This window comes from Pleurodeles waltl, chromosome 12 (genome assembly GCF_031143425.1).
Source record: "Pleurodeles waltl isolate 20211129_DDA chromosome 12, aPleWal1.hap1.20221129, whole genome shotgun sequence".
NCBI lineage: Eukaryota > Metazoa > Chordata > Amphibia > Caudata > Salamandridae > Pleurodeles > Pleurodeles waltl.
The window spans coordinates 500,200,724-500,214,777 of record NC_090451.1 but is presented as its reverse complement, the minus strand read 5'-3'; the positions used below and the strand labels follow the sequence as shown (position 1 = coordinate 500,214,777).

General features: G+C 42.9%; 1 protein-coding gene across 2 annotated transcripts in view; it reads left to right on the top strand.

Moving 5' to 3' along the window:
• LOC138267955 (uncharacterized) overlaps positions 1-14,054 on the top strand; it is a 1,270,490-nt gene that overhangs the window by 1,057,773 nt on the left and 198,663 nt on the right. For both annotated transcript variants that reach the window (XM_069217240.1, XM_069217239.1), the window contains exon 12: positions 1,023-1,091. In XM_069217240.1, the coding sequence (XP_069073341.1) occupies positions 1,023-1,091 (69 nt within the window). The remainder of the gene's footprint in view (positions 1-1,022; positions 1,092-14,054) is intronic.

Genomic DNA, 14,054 nt, shown 5'->3' with positions numbered 1-14,054 from the left:
CAAGCATTTGCAACCAGCAAAAATAATTTTGGTATGTATTAATCCCAAATTGAGAATACATCCCGATTCAGTATTTGGAAGGGGCATGCTTAGGGCATCTCTTCATCCCTTCAAAATACCAAATCAGAGCCAGATGTATGAATGTTTTGTGACTGAATTACGGTCAAGGAACATTAGCACAGCACCACCATCTCAAAGTTGGTGGTAACCCATTTGTAAATGGGAAGGGTGTCTCCTTGGGACCTCTCTCCCTTTGAGAATGGTTTAAAAAACATTTCTAGGAGAAGGCAGTGGCCCCATGGACCATTGCCTATATTTAGTAAATAATAATTAAACTTTTTTCTCCTTAAACACATCCTGTTTTCCTTTAAGGAAAACGGGCTGGGTTAAAAAAAAAATGCTTTATTAAAAGGCAATCACAGACATCATAGTCTGCTGACGCCAGCAGGCCATCTTCCCTGCAATGCTGTGATTCCTAAAGGATCGCAAATTGCGACCTACCTCATTAATATGCATGAGGTAGGTCTATTAGCGATCCACTAGGGATCGCTAATGAAACTTAAAAGAGTTTCATGCATTAGGAATACTGATTCCCTAATTGTGATTCGGAGAGAATCGCAATTAGGAAAGTGTTATACCAAATGTTATTAGATCCGGCCCTTAGGGTGCAGAGGCGTAGTGTAGAGTGGCATACACTTCAGGGGTGCAGAGTAGAGTACAGTGGCGTACCGTGCACCCAGTGATTAGTGGGTTTGTTAAATAACACCAGCTCGTAGTACTGACCCCTGCTCAAACAGGAGTCTGTATACCAGTTCCCTCGTAATCAGGGAGGCCATAAGATTAATATAGTGGTCATGGAGGGGACTTTATTCTTTTCCCTTCCAATCACGTTTCAATTTAGCACCTGCAGGGATGGTAAAGAAAAAGTATGCATGCTATATTGTAATTTTGCGTTTATTTGCAAAGTGCTTCATTCCTCTGTATCCAAATAGCTGAAAGTTATTTTCTTTCTGTGTTAACAGAGAAGAGGTTTCTGCAGTTCAAGCTGGAGAGGGCTCATCAATTGTGCCAGTCAACCAATTTTAAAAAAGGTACCGTATTTTAACTACTGACTGTTACGTTCAGATTGATAGTTGTGGCTGCTCGGTTGTTGCTCAAAAGATTTAGAAACAACTGTGTAGCGCTGTTACTGTCTTCAGGCAGTGTTTCAGTTGCTAGTTATCAATCAGGTTGTTTCCTTCTAATGTTCATATGAAGAAAATTTATCTTAAAGGCATTCATGGTAAGTGCACTACACAGACCCTACGAAATTACTAACATTAGGCAGAAGCATTAATGGAGCCTTTAAGTGTGTCTTTTGTATGGTGTTCTCAAACACACGTTCAGACACATAAGCAAAACGCTTGCAGGCACCAGTGCATGCAGACAGCACATATAAAGGCAAGGACTAGAATACCTATACAACTCTCAATGCACACAAAAACAATGCACATAAGAGGTACCCATGCAGACCTCCATCACCCTGTTTACAATACATCTCTGTGGACAGTGTTGGTCAATACAATAGCCATGTCAGTACAGGCATAACTCTGTTAGGTAATGTAGCTATGGCTGTTCCTGAACAGGCAACATAATTGTGAATGCCCCCACTTTGGATGCTGTGTGTATTAGCTCACCTTGAAAAGTGGCAACTAGCATAAACAATCACTGATAAAGCCAAGAGGTCTGGCTTTGGCTGCCAGTGCTTCCCTTTTGTCAGTGCTGCTTTTATATTGTCATGGCTTTCTTAAAACGTTACTGATAGGAGAAAGGCCAGGAAACAGACACTTGAACCTCAACCTCAAAAAACAACCATGAAACACCCTCTTCTTCCCCCCTAATTGTTCCCTCACCAACACACACACTTCACCCCATATACTACATTGCACATTTCTTTACCAAATACCTGCCTCCAAAGAACTCAACCACTCTGAAATGTCATTTAATCCATACCTTTCAGATCACACACTGATCCTTCTGATTATCATTGTGCCTCAATCACCCAATACCAACGTTCTGATCTGTAAATGGTAAATCAGTTTCGAAGTTACCCTATTTCGTCTTACAAACGTCCACAATTACAGTACCGTTCTACATATATTCAGCTCCTTTGAGGGGCTCAACAGCACCCCATGACCCACCTTGGAAGTGCACTTTCAGCTCTGCACCTTCACCCCCTCAGCCACTCTGGATCTTTCCAAGGATATCGTGACATATCCAATCCATGAAGAACACAACCCACTGCTTACTACATAGATGGAAAAAGTAGTGAAGCCCTTTAACCTTGAAACCTAACAGCAAGCAGTCAGTACTCCCACAGACCTCGTGGATGCAACCCAGCCAAAATCTTCCGAGAGATTAATGATCTCGCTCTATTGTATTTAAGACACCTACCCCAAACATTCTATAAAAACTCTTGTCCCCTTACACCGTTTTTCAATCTGTCATGGCTGAAGACTTTTTCAGTTTTTGCAATAAGCATACAAATCATTAGAGTCTTTCTATTCACAGTTGTTCTTTTTCCATCTTCTCCCACACCCATATAACTACCCTGCAAACTTCACTACTTTCGCTACTATGGATCTCATTATGAGGTGTGAAATTTCCCCTCTGCATCTCACAATTCCGCATCTCTCTGGTCCAAGAATTTTTATTTCCGCAAACTTCAGACTCAATAATTCAAGAGCCAGGGATACCAGGCCTATCTGTAAAGCTTCAGGGGCAGGAGCTGTGGGCAGTATCACAATCCTTCTCCCGCCTGACCCCAGCAGCAGTACTGGAGGAGCAAGCAGTCCTTTTCCTCTGACCCGTCACAAGACTGGTTCCATCCATATTTTCAGCCTTTTCACCCAGAAAGCATTGTGAAGAGTTCAGGAAACATTGAATTTGATGCTGGCTTTAACTGGTAGACAGTGACTTACTTTCAGACCAAGCTAGAAAATGTCCTGGTTACAAAGGTTAATTTATATTCTGTTTGCCTTGTTCTGTAGCCTTTGTAATCCTGGTGAGTGTTTTGAGGGGACCTGTACAGGTAATGTTACAATGTAAAATTATCCAAATGAGACATGACAAGGGTTTTCAACGTTTCCACTCAGTGTCAGTTTGGGGTAGAAGGAGAATTTTACTGACTAGCAAAGTTGGAGATTGATCACACTGATCTGTGCATTGACTTGTGGGACTTCTGAATCTAAGACCATCTCCATGTTCCTGTATGTTGTAGTGGGCGAAGGAGGGGTCCCAGGCCATAAGGTCTGTCAAAAGGTAGTGAGAGAGATTCACTTTCTTCCATTATGATTTTCTCAGTCTTGCTTTCTTGCTTCTGTTCATATATAGGAAGGTCTGCTTCAAATAGTCAGGGCCATCTTCATGGCGGTGGGGGACATTTGAGGTCCCGTCCAGCCTATATAACTCTTTAAATCTTTGCCCAGTGCCCCCCCCCCCCACCAAATTACTGGGGCAGCTGGCACAGTATTTGTCTCATCTTAAAAAAAAAATACATAGCCACTAAGTAGAGGTGCTGAAGGTGAACAAGCAATAAAAATGCTTTTATATTTTGATTTCATGTTATTACATTTGCTGCGCGTTCCAAGACAGATTAAATGTCAGGCTATGTCTTCTGACAAATCTCTGTTTATTCTTTTAACGTGGAGATGTAGTTTACTTTTCTTACTTTGACTGAAAAGAGAGAGGATTTTGTAAAGGGAATTATGTGACAATCTCGCTGGGGTTTAGGCAGGTCAACTCGAAATATGTGGCAGGGGAAGTTCAAATTATGCAGCAAGTTCGACACTAATTTTGTCTCAAGAGACCACAAATTATACAGCCTAATTCAACACTTTTTGTGATACCATTACTTCATTATTTTGGCATTTTTGCAGATGAGCACTATGTGGGAAAATGTTTCACTTCATTATTACCACATCCACATCCAAATACAGCTATAAGTAACTCAGTAAATGAAAGGTGACTAGTCAGCTTTTATGAAGGACCATCCACTGCACGGCAGCACATGTTGCAGCACTTGTAGAAACATTTTAGCTATAAACAAATTATGCATATTATCCAGACTAATGATGGATTAGGTAGCAAATACTGCAAATTCATAATTATGAGCAAAACATTGTGGTCGCAGAATTGGATAATTCCAGCAACCTTTTGTACAGGGAGTGCAAAATGAAAGTCTGTAGGATGTCAATTTGTTTCTAATACACAAAAAATTAAATCCCTTTAAGTGAACCGTACAACATTTCAACATATATCGCAGTTATAAGAGCACAAAAGAAGCATATTTTGTAATTCTGAAGTGTGATGGAAACAAAGATTTTAAAAGGATCAACACAAATCTTGTTAATGCACAAATAATAAATAAATATTTGTATTGTGCTTACTTTACCTATGTTTGACACTGAAGCACTTACCTACATGTGCAGCAAGCTACGCCATATACTTTGGTAGGTAGTTGTAAGGGTGTTGTCTTTGTTTTGTGATCCTGTGTGGGAAGTGTTTCTATGTTGTGTATGGTGACCTCTGAGTTGCGGTTATTGTGTTATGTGATGCAGAGATTTGCAGCGTGATGGATCATGAGTTGTGAAAGAAACAGATGTGCAGTTTATGGTTTTTCAGCACGCTGGCAGCCTTTACCAGCTCTGTATGTCCCTTTATGATTTTTCCTATGGTTATATTCTGCTTAGCTCGTTAGACATTTTGTGTGTAGTTGCGGCATACAGCCGTCACGGCTAGAGGGAGAGAAAAGAGGAGAGATTTCTTGGAATGTGGATTGTTACTATCATCCCATATCTGAGTGTTATTGTGAGATGTAAGGAAGTGACAATAGTGTGTAGTTATTTGGGACCTGCAGTTGTGCACTAGATTAAGGTCCTCCGATTGATCAGCACTGTATGACAGATCTCTTAATTTTTTCCATGCATATTCATTTGGTGATGGGTGGTTTATTGGCTGCACAGTACTGCTAATGGACAGCCCTCGTTGCAGATCTTATGTGTCTTATGTGAATGTAAGAGTTGTAAGTTTCAGTTGGCTGCTGACGCTGACTGCTATAGTATTAGTATTAGTGTGAGACAGAAATGTTATATATAACATTACATAACTATATATTACCCTGCGATACATAGGTCAGCCCTCCTTAACTTACCACACTATCGAAAGCAGTTTGCTGGTTGAGATTGAGGATGCAAATGTCTTTCTGGGTTCTGTTGCTGGGGTGTGTGGTGGTGTACTTTTCTTGGAAATAGCCATGCTTTTATCTGTCTTATGAAATATATATGCTCCTGGATGCTTCTAATGCTGGCTGGAAGAGAGTTCCATAGCTTGGCAGCTTGCACAGAGAAAACAGTGCCTCCTACAGGTTTCTTTGGTAAATCAGTATAATGATAAGTGGTACAATCCTGGAGCACATGGGATTGGTTAAATCAGGCTCTCCACTTGATGCTGCTCCAAAAGATATCTTACTGAAAGGAAGTGATGCAATACTTTCCGCTCTGAAAAAGTAATACAATCTATTGCTGAGGACCGACTGTGTTCTGGAGGTCTGGCAACATACTATTATCAACCCTCTGCTTAAGAAGCCTACTCTAGACCCCAAGGTGATTGAAAATTATAGACCCATATCATTACTTCCAGGCCCTTGTAAAATCCTGGAGAAGATCTTACATAGGAATTTAACCTGTAAGCCAATAATATCCTTCACCCCACCCAAACAGGTTTTCATGCCAGTTGTATTACGGAAACTGCACTTTTAAAGGCCACAGAAGGTTTTAACATGGTTCTCGATCAGGGTGGCTCAGCAGCATTTATTCTTCTCGACCTATGCACTGCTTTTGATACGGTCTCCAACTCTATTCTGTTGTAGTGCCTGGAAGAAGTCGGTATCATGGGAAACACCCTGAAATGGCTTGCTCCGTTCTTGGAGAAACAAAGCTTCAAAGTTAGTGTGAGACCTTTGTATTCCACCAGTCATTAGCTAAAGGGTGGGGTTCCTCTAGGCTCATCACTGAGCCCTACACTTTTCAACATATATGTCCATCCGCTGTCTGATCAAATTTGCTCCCATGGTTTTACAATAGTGTTGTATGCTGATAATACTCAGCTAATTGTCTCGCTGTCTCTCAATACTAACCGTACCTCCACAAGTCTCAATAGTTGTTTAGAGAAGGTGTCTGAATGGATGGCAGCCAGCTGTCTAAAATTAAATGGGGAGAAAACAGAGGTGATGTGGTAGGCAATAATCCATACCTCTGGCAGCAGATCAGCTGGGCTCCCTTCTCTAGTGGAATACCATTGTCCAAACAGAGGTGAAGAGCCTAGGTTTCACCTTAGATAATCATCTCTCTGTGGCTTTGCAGGGTAATAAGATAGCTGGAAGCTGCTTTGGTCTCTTGAGAGCCCTTAGGAAAACACTGAAATGGTTCTTGGTGGAGTCACGAAGGACAGTGATCCAAGGATTGATTATATCACGCCTTGACTATGGCAACTCACTTTACCTGGGCAGTCCTAAAGCGGTGATACAAAAACTTCAAATCATTCAGAATGCTGTGGCCCGGACACTATTAGGTATTTAAAAATGCAGTCAGCCCGGGCAGCATTGAAAATCCGCCAATGGCTACCCATAAGTTACAGAGTACAATTTAAAACACTTTGGGGGTTATTCTAACTTTGAAGGAGGTGTTAATCCGTCCCAAAAGTGACGGAAAAGTGACGGATTTACCACCAGCCGTATTACGAGTCCATTATATCCTATGGAACTCGTAATACGGCTGGTGGTATATCCGTGACTTTACCGTCACTTTTGGGACGGATTAACACTCCTCCAAAGTTAGAATAACCCCCTTTGTCCTGTACATCGGGCCAAATATAACGTGGTCCCTTAAAGTACTCCATCAGCTGATTACGCCCTACCAATCTAATAAGTTCCTTCAGGTCTAATCATCTTTTTTGTAATTCTTTTTATTAGAAACTTGGAAAGTTAACATAATACATTCAAAATCCTGTCTAGGATCAAATGGCACAGCAGTCAATAGTACTTAAACCACATTTTCCATCGCCCAACAAAATGTTCCCACTTCTAGTCCCATCAAGTCATTATAAGTGTATTTACTACTGTGTAATGCGATCAAGTGGCAGGATCTCCGAAGGGGCAATGCATTGTCTGCCTCTGTATTCATTCCATTTCCCCCATATTTTCCTCCATTTCAGTGGGCAGCCCCCTGACTCTCATATATTACCCTTGGTGCCAGCGTGGACCACTCTATGTTGCACTTCCGGTTTCTCAGCTGTGGCGACCCCCTATAGCCTGGCGACATTTCTCTTTGCAATCACCATGCCAAGAGTTATTAATAGTATCTCTGATCTCCTGAGATCCGAGGTGTCCTATATGTTTAACAAACACCATTTAAGTGAGGCTGACATTTCATTACCTTAGAGTTCTTTTAAGCATGCAGTCACTGAGGACCTGTATTTCCTTATTCATGGATATTCCCAGATAATGTGAATAAAGGACCCCTCCAAATCACATCTCCTGAGGCATAGATTTGTGTTTGGTCTGCCCATTGAGGCTCTAACTGTGCACAACAGATATGCTCAGTGACGGACTTTTAACTGCACCAAATGAAACCTTGATTGGATCCCCACTTCCTTAGGGGATTCCAGTGCTTTCCACCTTTCCTCGTCATCTAGACTTCCCACATCCTGTTCCCATTGTAAATTTAAGTGATTTAGTGGGTCTGGGAAGTTGTTTATTAATGTCTTATATGTGCGGGAGGGGGCTTTTTTTATGTAAGTGCTCCTCTAGTAATCAACTCTTCAGATAGGAGGACTCCGGTAACTCCGCCCCGTTGGGAGCGCTGATCGCAATTCATGACGCACCAGGAGATATCAGTAATGCTTAGAGGGAGTTAATTTGTACTTCTCTTGCAAGTTGTGAAATGTGAGTACATCGTCACGTGACCAAAGGTCCCCAACCCTTGATATACAAATAAGTTCCCACTTTGCAAATCCGGGGAGGTTCCCCAATGTACCCAGGAGCTTTGAGTTCCAAAGGGGGGTGGCTTGCGTTAATTTCCCCTACCATCCCAGGGCAGAGAGTGCAGTGTGCCAATAATCAATTGTCACCGATGTAGTTCCCAGGTTGTGTGTCAGCTTGGGGGAGGGGGCGCAGATGGCCATAACATACACTCTTGGTGGCATCAGCCACCTGTCCATACGGTATGCTGGTTTGTCTGGGGGCAAGTGTATCCAGTAGTTTATGATAGTCAATTGTGCTGCCAAGTGGTATTTCTTGATGTCAAGAATGGCGATTCCTTCGTCGTACCACCCTCTAGTCAACTTGGCTAATGCTATTTTTGCATGTCCCCCATCCCATAAGAGGGTCCTAACCTCACTGTCTATTGTTTTGTAGTTGTGCTGAGGGGCTGGGTATTGTGTGTTATGTAGGACATACAAGAAACCTGGCAAGGCCTAATTTTAAATAAGGCGTCTCTTTCCAGCAGCAACAGAGGTAACGACCTCCAGTGTTGGATGCCCTGCTTGAGTCATGTTAGGAGGGGAAGCAGGTTGCGGGAGTAGTATCGGGCAGGGTCAGGGGTCACATAGGTGCCTAGATCCTTGAATCTGTCAGTCACTATTTCAGGAGAACAGTCATGGGGCAGTTGGGGTATTTCTCACCTAAGGATGTAAATAATCGACTTTGTCCAGTTTATGGTATATCCAGAATATTACCCAAACTGGGTCATTATGTGCATTATCCGGTCAAGGGAGAAGGTGGTGGTGTGGTGCGGGGGTTTCCACGATATATAGTAGAATTAGATCTAATAATCTTGATCTTTTGGCTGTGCCCAGAATAATCAGAGCTAGATGTCGAGGCCGGTCATTCTCTTGTAGTGCACATCATCTCCGGAACTTTTTGCATCTTACCCTGAGAAGAGAGAACAATTTCCTGAGTTTCAGGAAGCAGTTAAAAACCTATATTTTTCTTTAACCAGTCATCCCCTTTCCTTACTTTTAGTTAGTGCCCGATCGCTGGGAAGATGGTTTGGGGTAGCCATGTGCTTTATAAGCTTGGTGAATAGAATAGAATAGGTATAGTGGTTGTTTTTCTTGGAGGCTCTGTAGACAATGCAAAGTGCCTTGAACATTGCTCGTCTTGCGTTAGGTGGTAAGTGAAGTGATTGAAAGCAGTCACGGCTCACAGAAGGGGCAGAGCGGTGCTTGCGGGGTGGAGTCCGGTGGGAATAAAAAAATAGATAAATAAATACTTACCTTGCTCGCCACCACCGCACCGCTCCATCCTCTTCTCCTCAGCAGACACAGGTATCCAGCCTTCCCTGACGCCAATCCTGACGCTGCACAGAGCAGCATTAGGATTGTCTGGGAGCACCCAGCCAGGGTGTACCCAGGCAGACTGGGAGCCTGTGCATGCTCTCTCCAGCCAGTCAACTGTGTTGCTGGGCTTGAGAGAGTCTACTGCGCATGTGTGTCTGGCCGGCCCCTTGGCTGGCCCCTTTACAAGGAAACGATAATAAACCCTGTTTATTATCGTTTTCTTGTAAAGGTTTTGCAGCTGCCGCTGCTGGCAGGGGGCAACACTCCTCCACCCTATTGGAGGAGCTGCCCTGATTGAAAAACTGGAATTATATGTTTTCTTGGATGAATAAGCCCAAGAAGTCTTGAAAAAGCAGATTGCATGAATTATGTTTTGCGTATGATGAATCCGGATTTACCAAGGTATAGACTGTTGGCATTGTCAAGCTTGGAGACTACAAGTGTGAGAATGACTTGCAGTTTCTGTTGATATCCAAGGTATGGAAGGATGCAACTTAGTGTTTCCTTTGAGTGGAAGGCACTCTGTTTGACGTTGTTTACATGTGTTATCAAGTATACGTCTTAATCCATTTAAACCCCAAGATTTCTGACTTCTTGTGCTATTGTTGGATGGGCCTCATGTTCCTTAAGCCATATGACAGTAGGCTGGTATTTTTTCCATTCCTTCATATTCTGTCTGCACGGTATTTAGCTTTAGATGGTTATTCATCATCCACGTGTTTATTGCCTGAAGGAAGTCATCAAGTTTTAAATTGTTTAGGTCTTCCAGACTATCCTTGTTTACTAAGATTTGGATGTCAGATGCATAAGTGAGGTTGAATGATTAAATCAGGTTTGGTAAGGGAGTTAATTAGATGTTGAATAATAGAGGTGGTATACCAGACCCCTGAGGGTTGTCACAATGTTGTGCGTGTGGAACTGATGTGAAAGGTGGTACCAACACTATTCACAGTCACAACTCAGAGAGCTAGAATTCAGTGGGTATTTGCTGAACTCCCATCTCACTTTTCACATATGGAACATCAAACAAGAATTTGCTGTGCAAAAAGATTGGAGAGTTGTGCAGAACACTGAGTCTTCTTGTTCTTAAGCCAGAAGCTTTCATGACCTTTCCTATTCCTGGTACAGAAGTGTTTGTCACTACCTAAGCCTACCAGCTATTCAAAAGCAATGTCCAATCAGGAAAGTCCATATTCCATGGCACTTTGATTAGCCAAGTGTGCTGGGGCAGTCACCACAAGTCAGGTATGACTTACATTTGTCTGACATTGCTCCAGCCTACACTGGCCTGTTGTGAAATGTAGCCTGTGGCAGAGTTGTCAAAAGTCAGGTACGACTTACATCTGAATGACATCGCTCCAGCCTACACTAGCTTTTTGTCAAATACAGCCTGTGGCAGAATTGTCATAAATTAGGTACGACTTACATTTGACTGACATTGCTTTGGCCTACACTGGCGTGTTGTGAAACATAGCCTGGTGAAATAATGTATCTGATCTAGAGATCTTTATTTTGTTTCAGCAGTGGATAGTTTGTTAAGTTAATTTGCCTGCTGCAAAGAGCTGCAAATACCCTAACTAGCCTAGTGTGAATCTGAAATGACTCAATACAGCCTGTAATGTCACAAAGGGCTGCTATAACGGACTATTTATCTCTCAAATATGGTTACTATCTATCTAGATAGCCCTACCAGACTCAACACGCTGAGGTTTCTTCTTCTTAACCCAAATATTGTGGGTCATCTGAGGGTGAAAGCATTTGAATAATAATTGACCTCTATAGACATCTCCTCAGTACATAACATCTTCTGATTTTTTATATTGCAGAGAGAGAATTGCAAATTTTGAGAAGTACAGAGAAGATAGAAGGGGTTCTAGAAAACAAGAGAAAGAAAAAAAGAGTAACTAGAGAAAGCATGCGAGAGTGCAGGAGAGACCAGAATGGGAAGATATATGCAGCAGCAAACACAAGAGGGTAGTGGGGTAAGGTTGGTAGGGGCAGTGGGGACAGAGATAAGGAGATGGGGAGAGAATAGAGAAAGTAAGACAGAGCCTAAAGCAGAACACTGAGAGCTAGGTGCACATGGAGAAAAGGTGATTGGAGAGTTTAAGTGAAATGTATAGCTTATCATGTATTAGCCAATACATCTGATCTAATGTGATTTCAATGCACAGTTGTGCGCTTTATTTTCTAAAAGGGATCTTAGTGTAAGATTCACAAATCACCTAGCATAGTGATCTTTAAGCTCCTAATAAGGTCTAACCATTGTTACTTGATGCACTTTTCTTTTTGCAAATTGCTTTAGAATGGCACCCCCTTGTTATTTGTTACTATATGTTCTTGGTGAGAAGTGCTGACGCTTTCTCTTTTATTGCATAGTCGCAATGTCTACATTTGCTGGTATAATTGCTGGAAAGTCCAACCTACCTGCTGGGAAGTCCAAGTTATACTTAGGAGGTGATTAATCTTTCTAATGTCATGCAAATATGTCAGTCTTTTAAGTGTTTCATTCCATGAGGCTTTACTTTTTTTCTGCACCCAAAGTAATGCCACGCAATCCCTCTGCATGTAAATGTTTTAGATTTCTAGAACAAATGGCAAGCCTTCCATTCTCTCTTCAGTCACCATTCAGAAATGTGCATGCTCATCCAATGTTAGCTACATATAGAGTGACACCTTGAGGACTCTATGTGAAATAGTGGAGACTGTCCTTAATTCTGCAGTGAAATACCCTGTAGCATCCAAATGGGAGGTACCATGCAAGCAACATCAAAGAGAGATGTTTTCACAGAGCCGGATCCTAGAAGCAAACCATGAAACCACCATCAGAGCCTTAGAGGCACTGCTGCTGGCTGCCCTTCTACAGCTCCTTTAAATGGAGATGCAACTAGTACCCCAGCCAGACCACAGGCCTCAAATGGACCAATCCCAGGCTCGTACAATCACCTATCCTTTACCATGCTTCTTATCTTTCTCTTCAATATCTAACGAAGGTCTCCTTTTGTACAACACCTTTTACACAATCTGCCTTTAACTATAAGGGGTGCATGCCAGTGTCGGAGTCTGCCTCAAGTCCATGCAGGTGCTGTTGTATGTAATTGACTTATCTATCTTTTGTCACAACCTTATAGTGAAATTCATTGTGGGACCTTCACAACTTCTCCTGTAATTCCCGATGGATATGCTCCAAGCTCTCTATAAAGTTATTGTAAATTAATGGTGAGTTGAACTAAAACTTCAATTATGAAATTGGGTGGATTTAGGAAACTCCACACTATACAAAGCAGATAAAGTTTCCTAACTGTATGTGAGGTACGGTTTTTGGGACTTCCAGGTGTGATTCTCTGATGCAGAATGTCCCAGGTAGAACATTTGCCAGCAAACAAATGTTTAGTGTGGAGGCTGGGCATCCACCACCTGACGTATGAGTGTGGGAGAGAGGGTTTTGAACTGAGGCCAGTTTATTGTTTAAAAGAAGGAATTAAAAAGCTTTGCTTTTCACAAAGCTTGAACAGTTTAGAAAATACACAGAGCTGTGAGTCAGCCTACTTTACAACTTTACACCCCTCTACTTTAAATCTCATCTAATTACTAGATGGAGGTCAGGGCCACTGAATCAACTGGTCTAGGGTGCAGGGGGTCTGTGTGCTGTTACGGAAAGACAGACCACTGAACAGAACTGCTGCAGAAAGACACAAGCAGGCCTCCCTCAGGGTGGGCCAGACCCTAATCCCATTACAAACTCATTACACTGTTTTGGGTATCTGCAGGAGACTCCACTTCTCATCAATCACCGCACCGGAAGGCTGGCACCTGTGGCAAAGGGGAGGAGAAATTCTAGCTCTTATAGCGCTTCCCAGACTCCTGCAGCTGAGTCTGTTTTGTGTGTCTGCACGGGACTCCACACCCCCATCAATCACTGTGCCAGGAGCTGCACACCTGTGGCAAGGAGGAGGAGACAGTCTAGCGCTTATAGTGCCTCTGAGACTCCCACAATGCCAGGTGCGTTGTGTGTCTGCAGGAGGCTCCAGGTCCCATTAATCATTGCACCAGGAGGCGCGCACGTGCGGAAAGGGGGATGAGACAGTCTAGCGCTTACAGTGGTCCCCAGATTCCCGCAGCACAGGATGCACGCAGGCCACGGCCTGCGTCCGTCAGAGGAAGAGGCAGTTTGGGGCTTTGCAATCATCTAACTAACTGTGGTGAGTGTTTTGCATTCGGGACCTGAGCTTGCCTTCTGTTTCAGTAGGATTGTTGTCACGCAACAAGAGTGAAAAGCAAATTGTAAGGGAATAGAGTTGTCACTTCTAAAACCCCAGGCGGCATCACCATTGAGTTCTTTCTGGTGTGAGCCATAGGGGTCGTAGCCAAATAAATCATTTTAGCAGAACAACGGCTATCACTAGAGTTGGAAGATTGTCTGCAGTGTCACTTGAGGTTACAGAGGAGCACTGGGGAAGAGGCTCCTTCAGTACCACATAGTCCTCAGCCTAATGTGACTCTTCAGCCAGCTCAGTCTCCAGTCTAATCATCCAGTATGCTGTTGAACTCTGATCTCCTGAACATCAGAGAGGATGGGCCTTCTTCCAAGAGAAATAAGAAAACTAAGCAAACAGGTCCGTTTAGGGTCACCAGTGCCACTAGGGTGTTTAGTGCAAAGGACAGCAGTCCTACCTTAC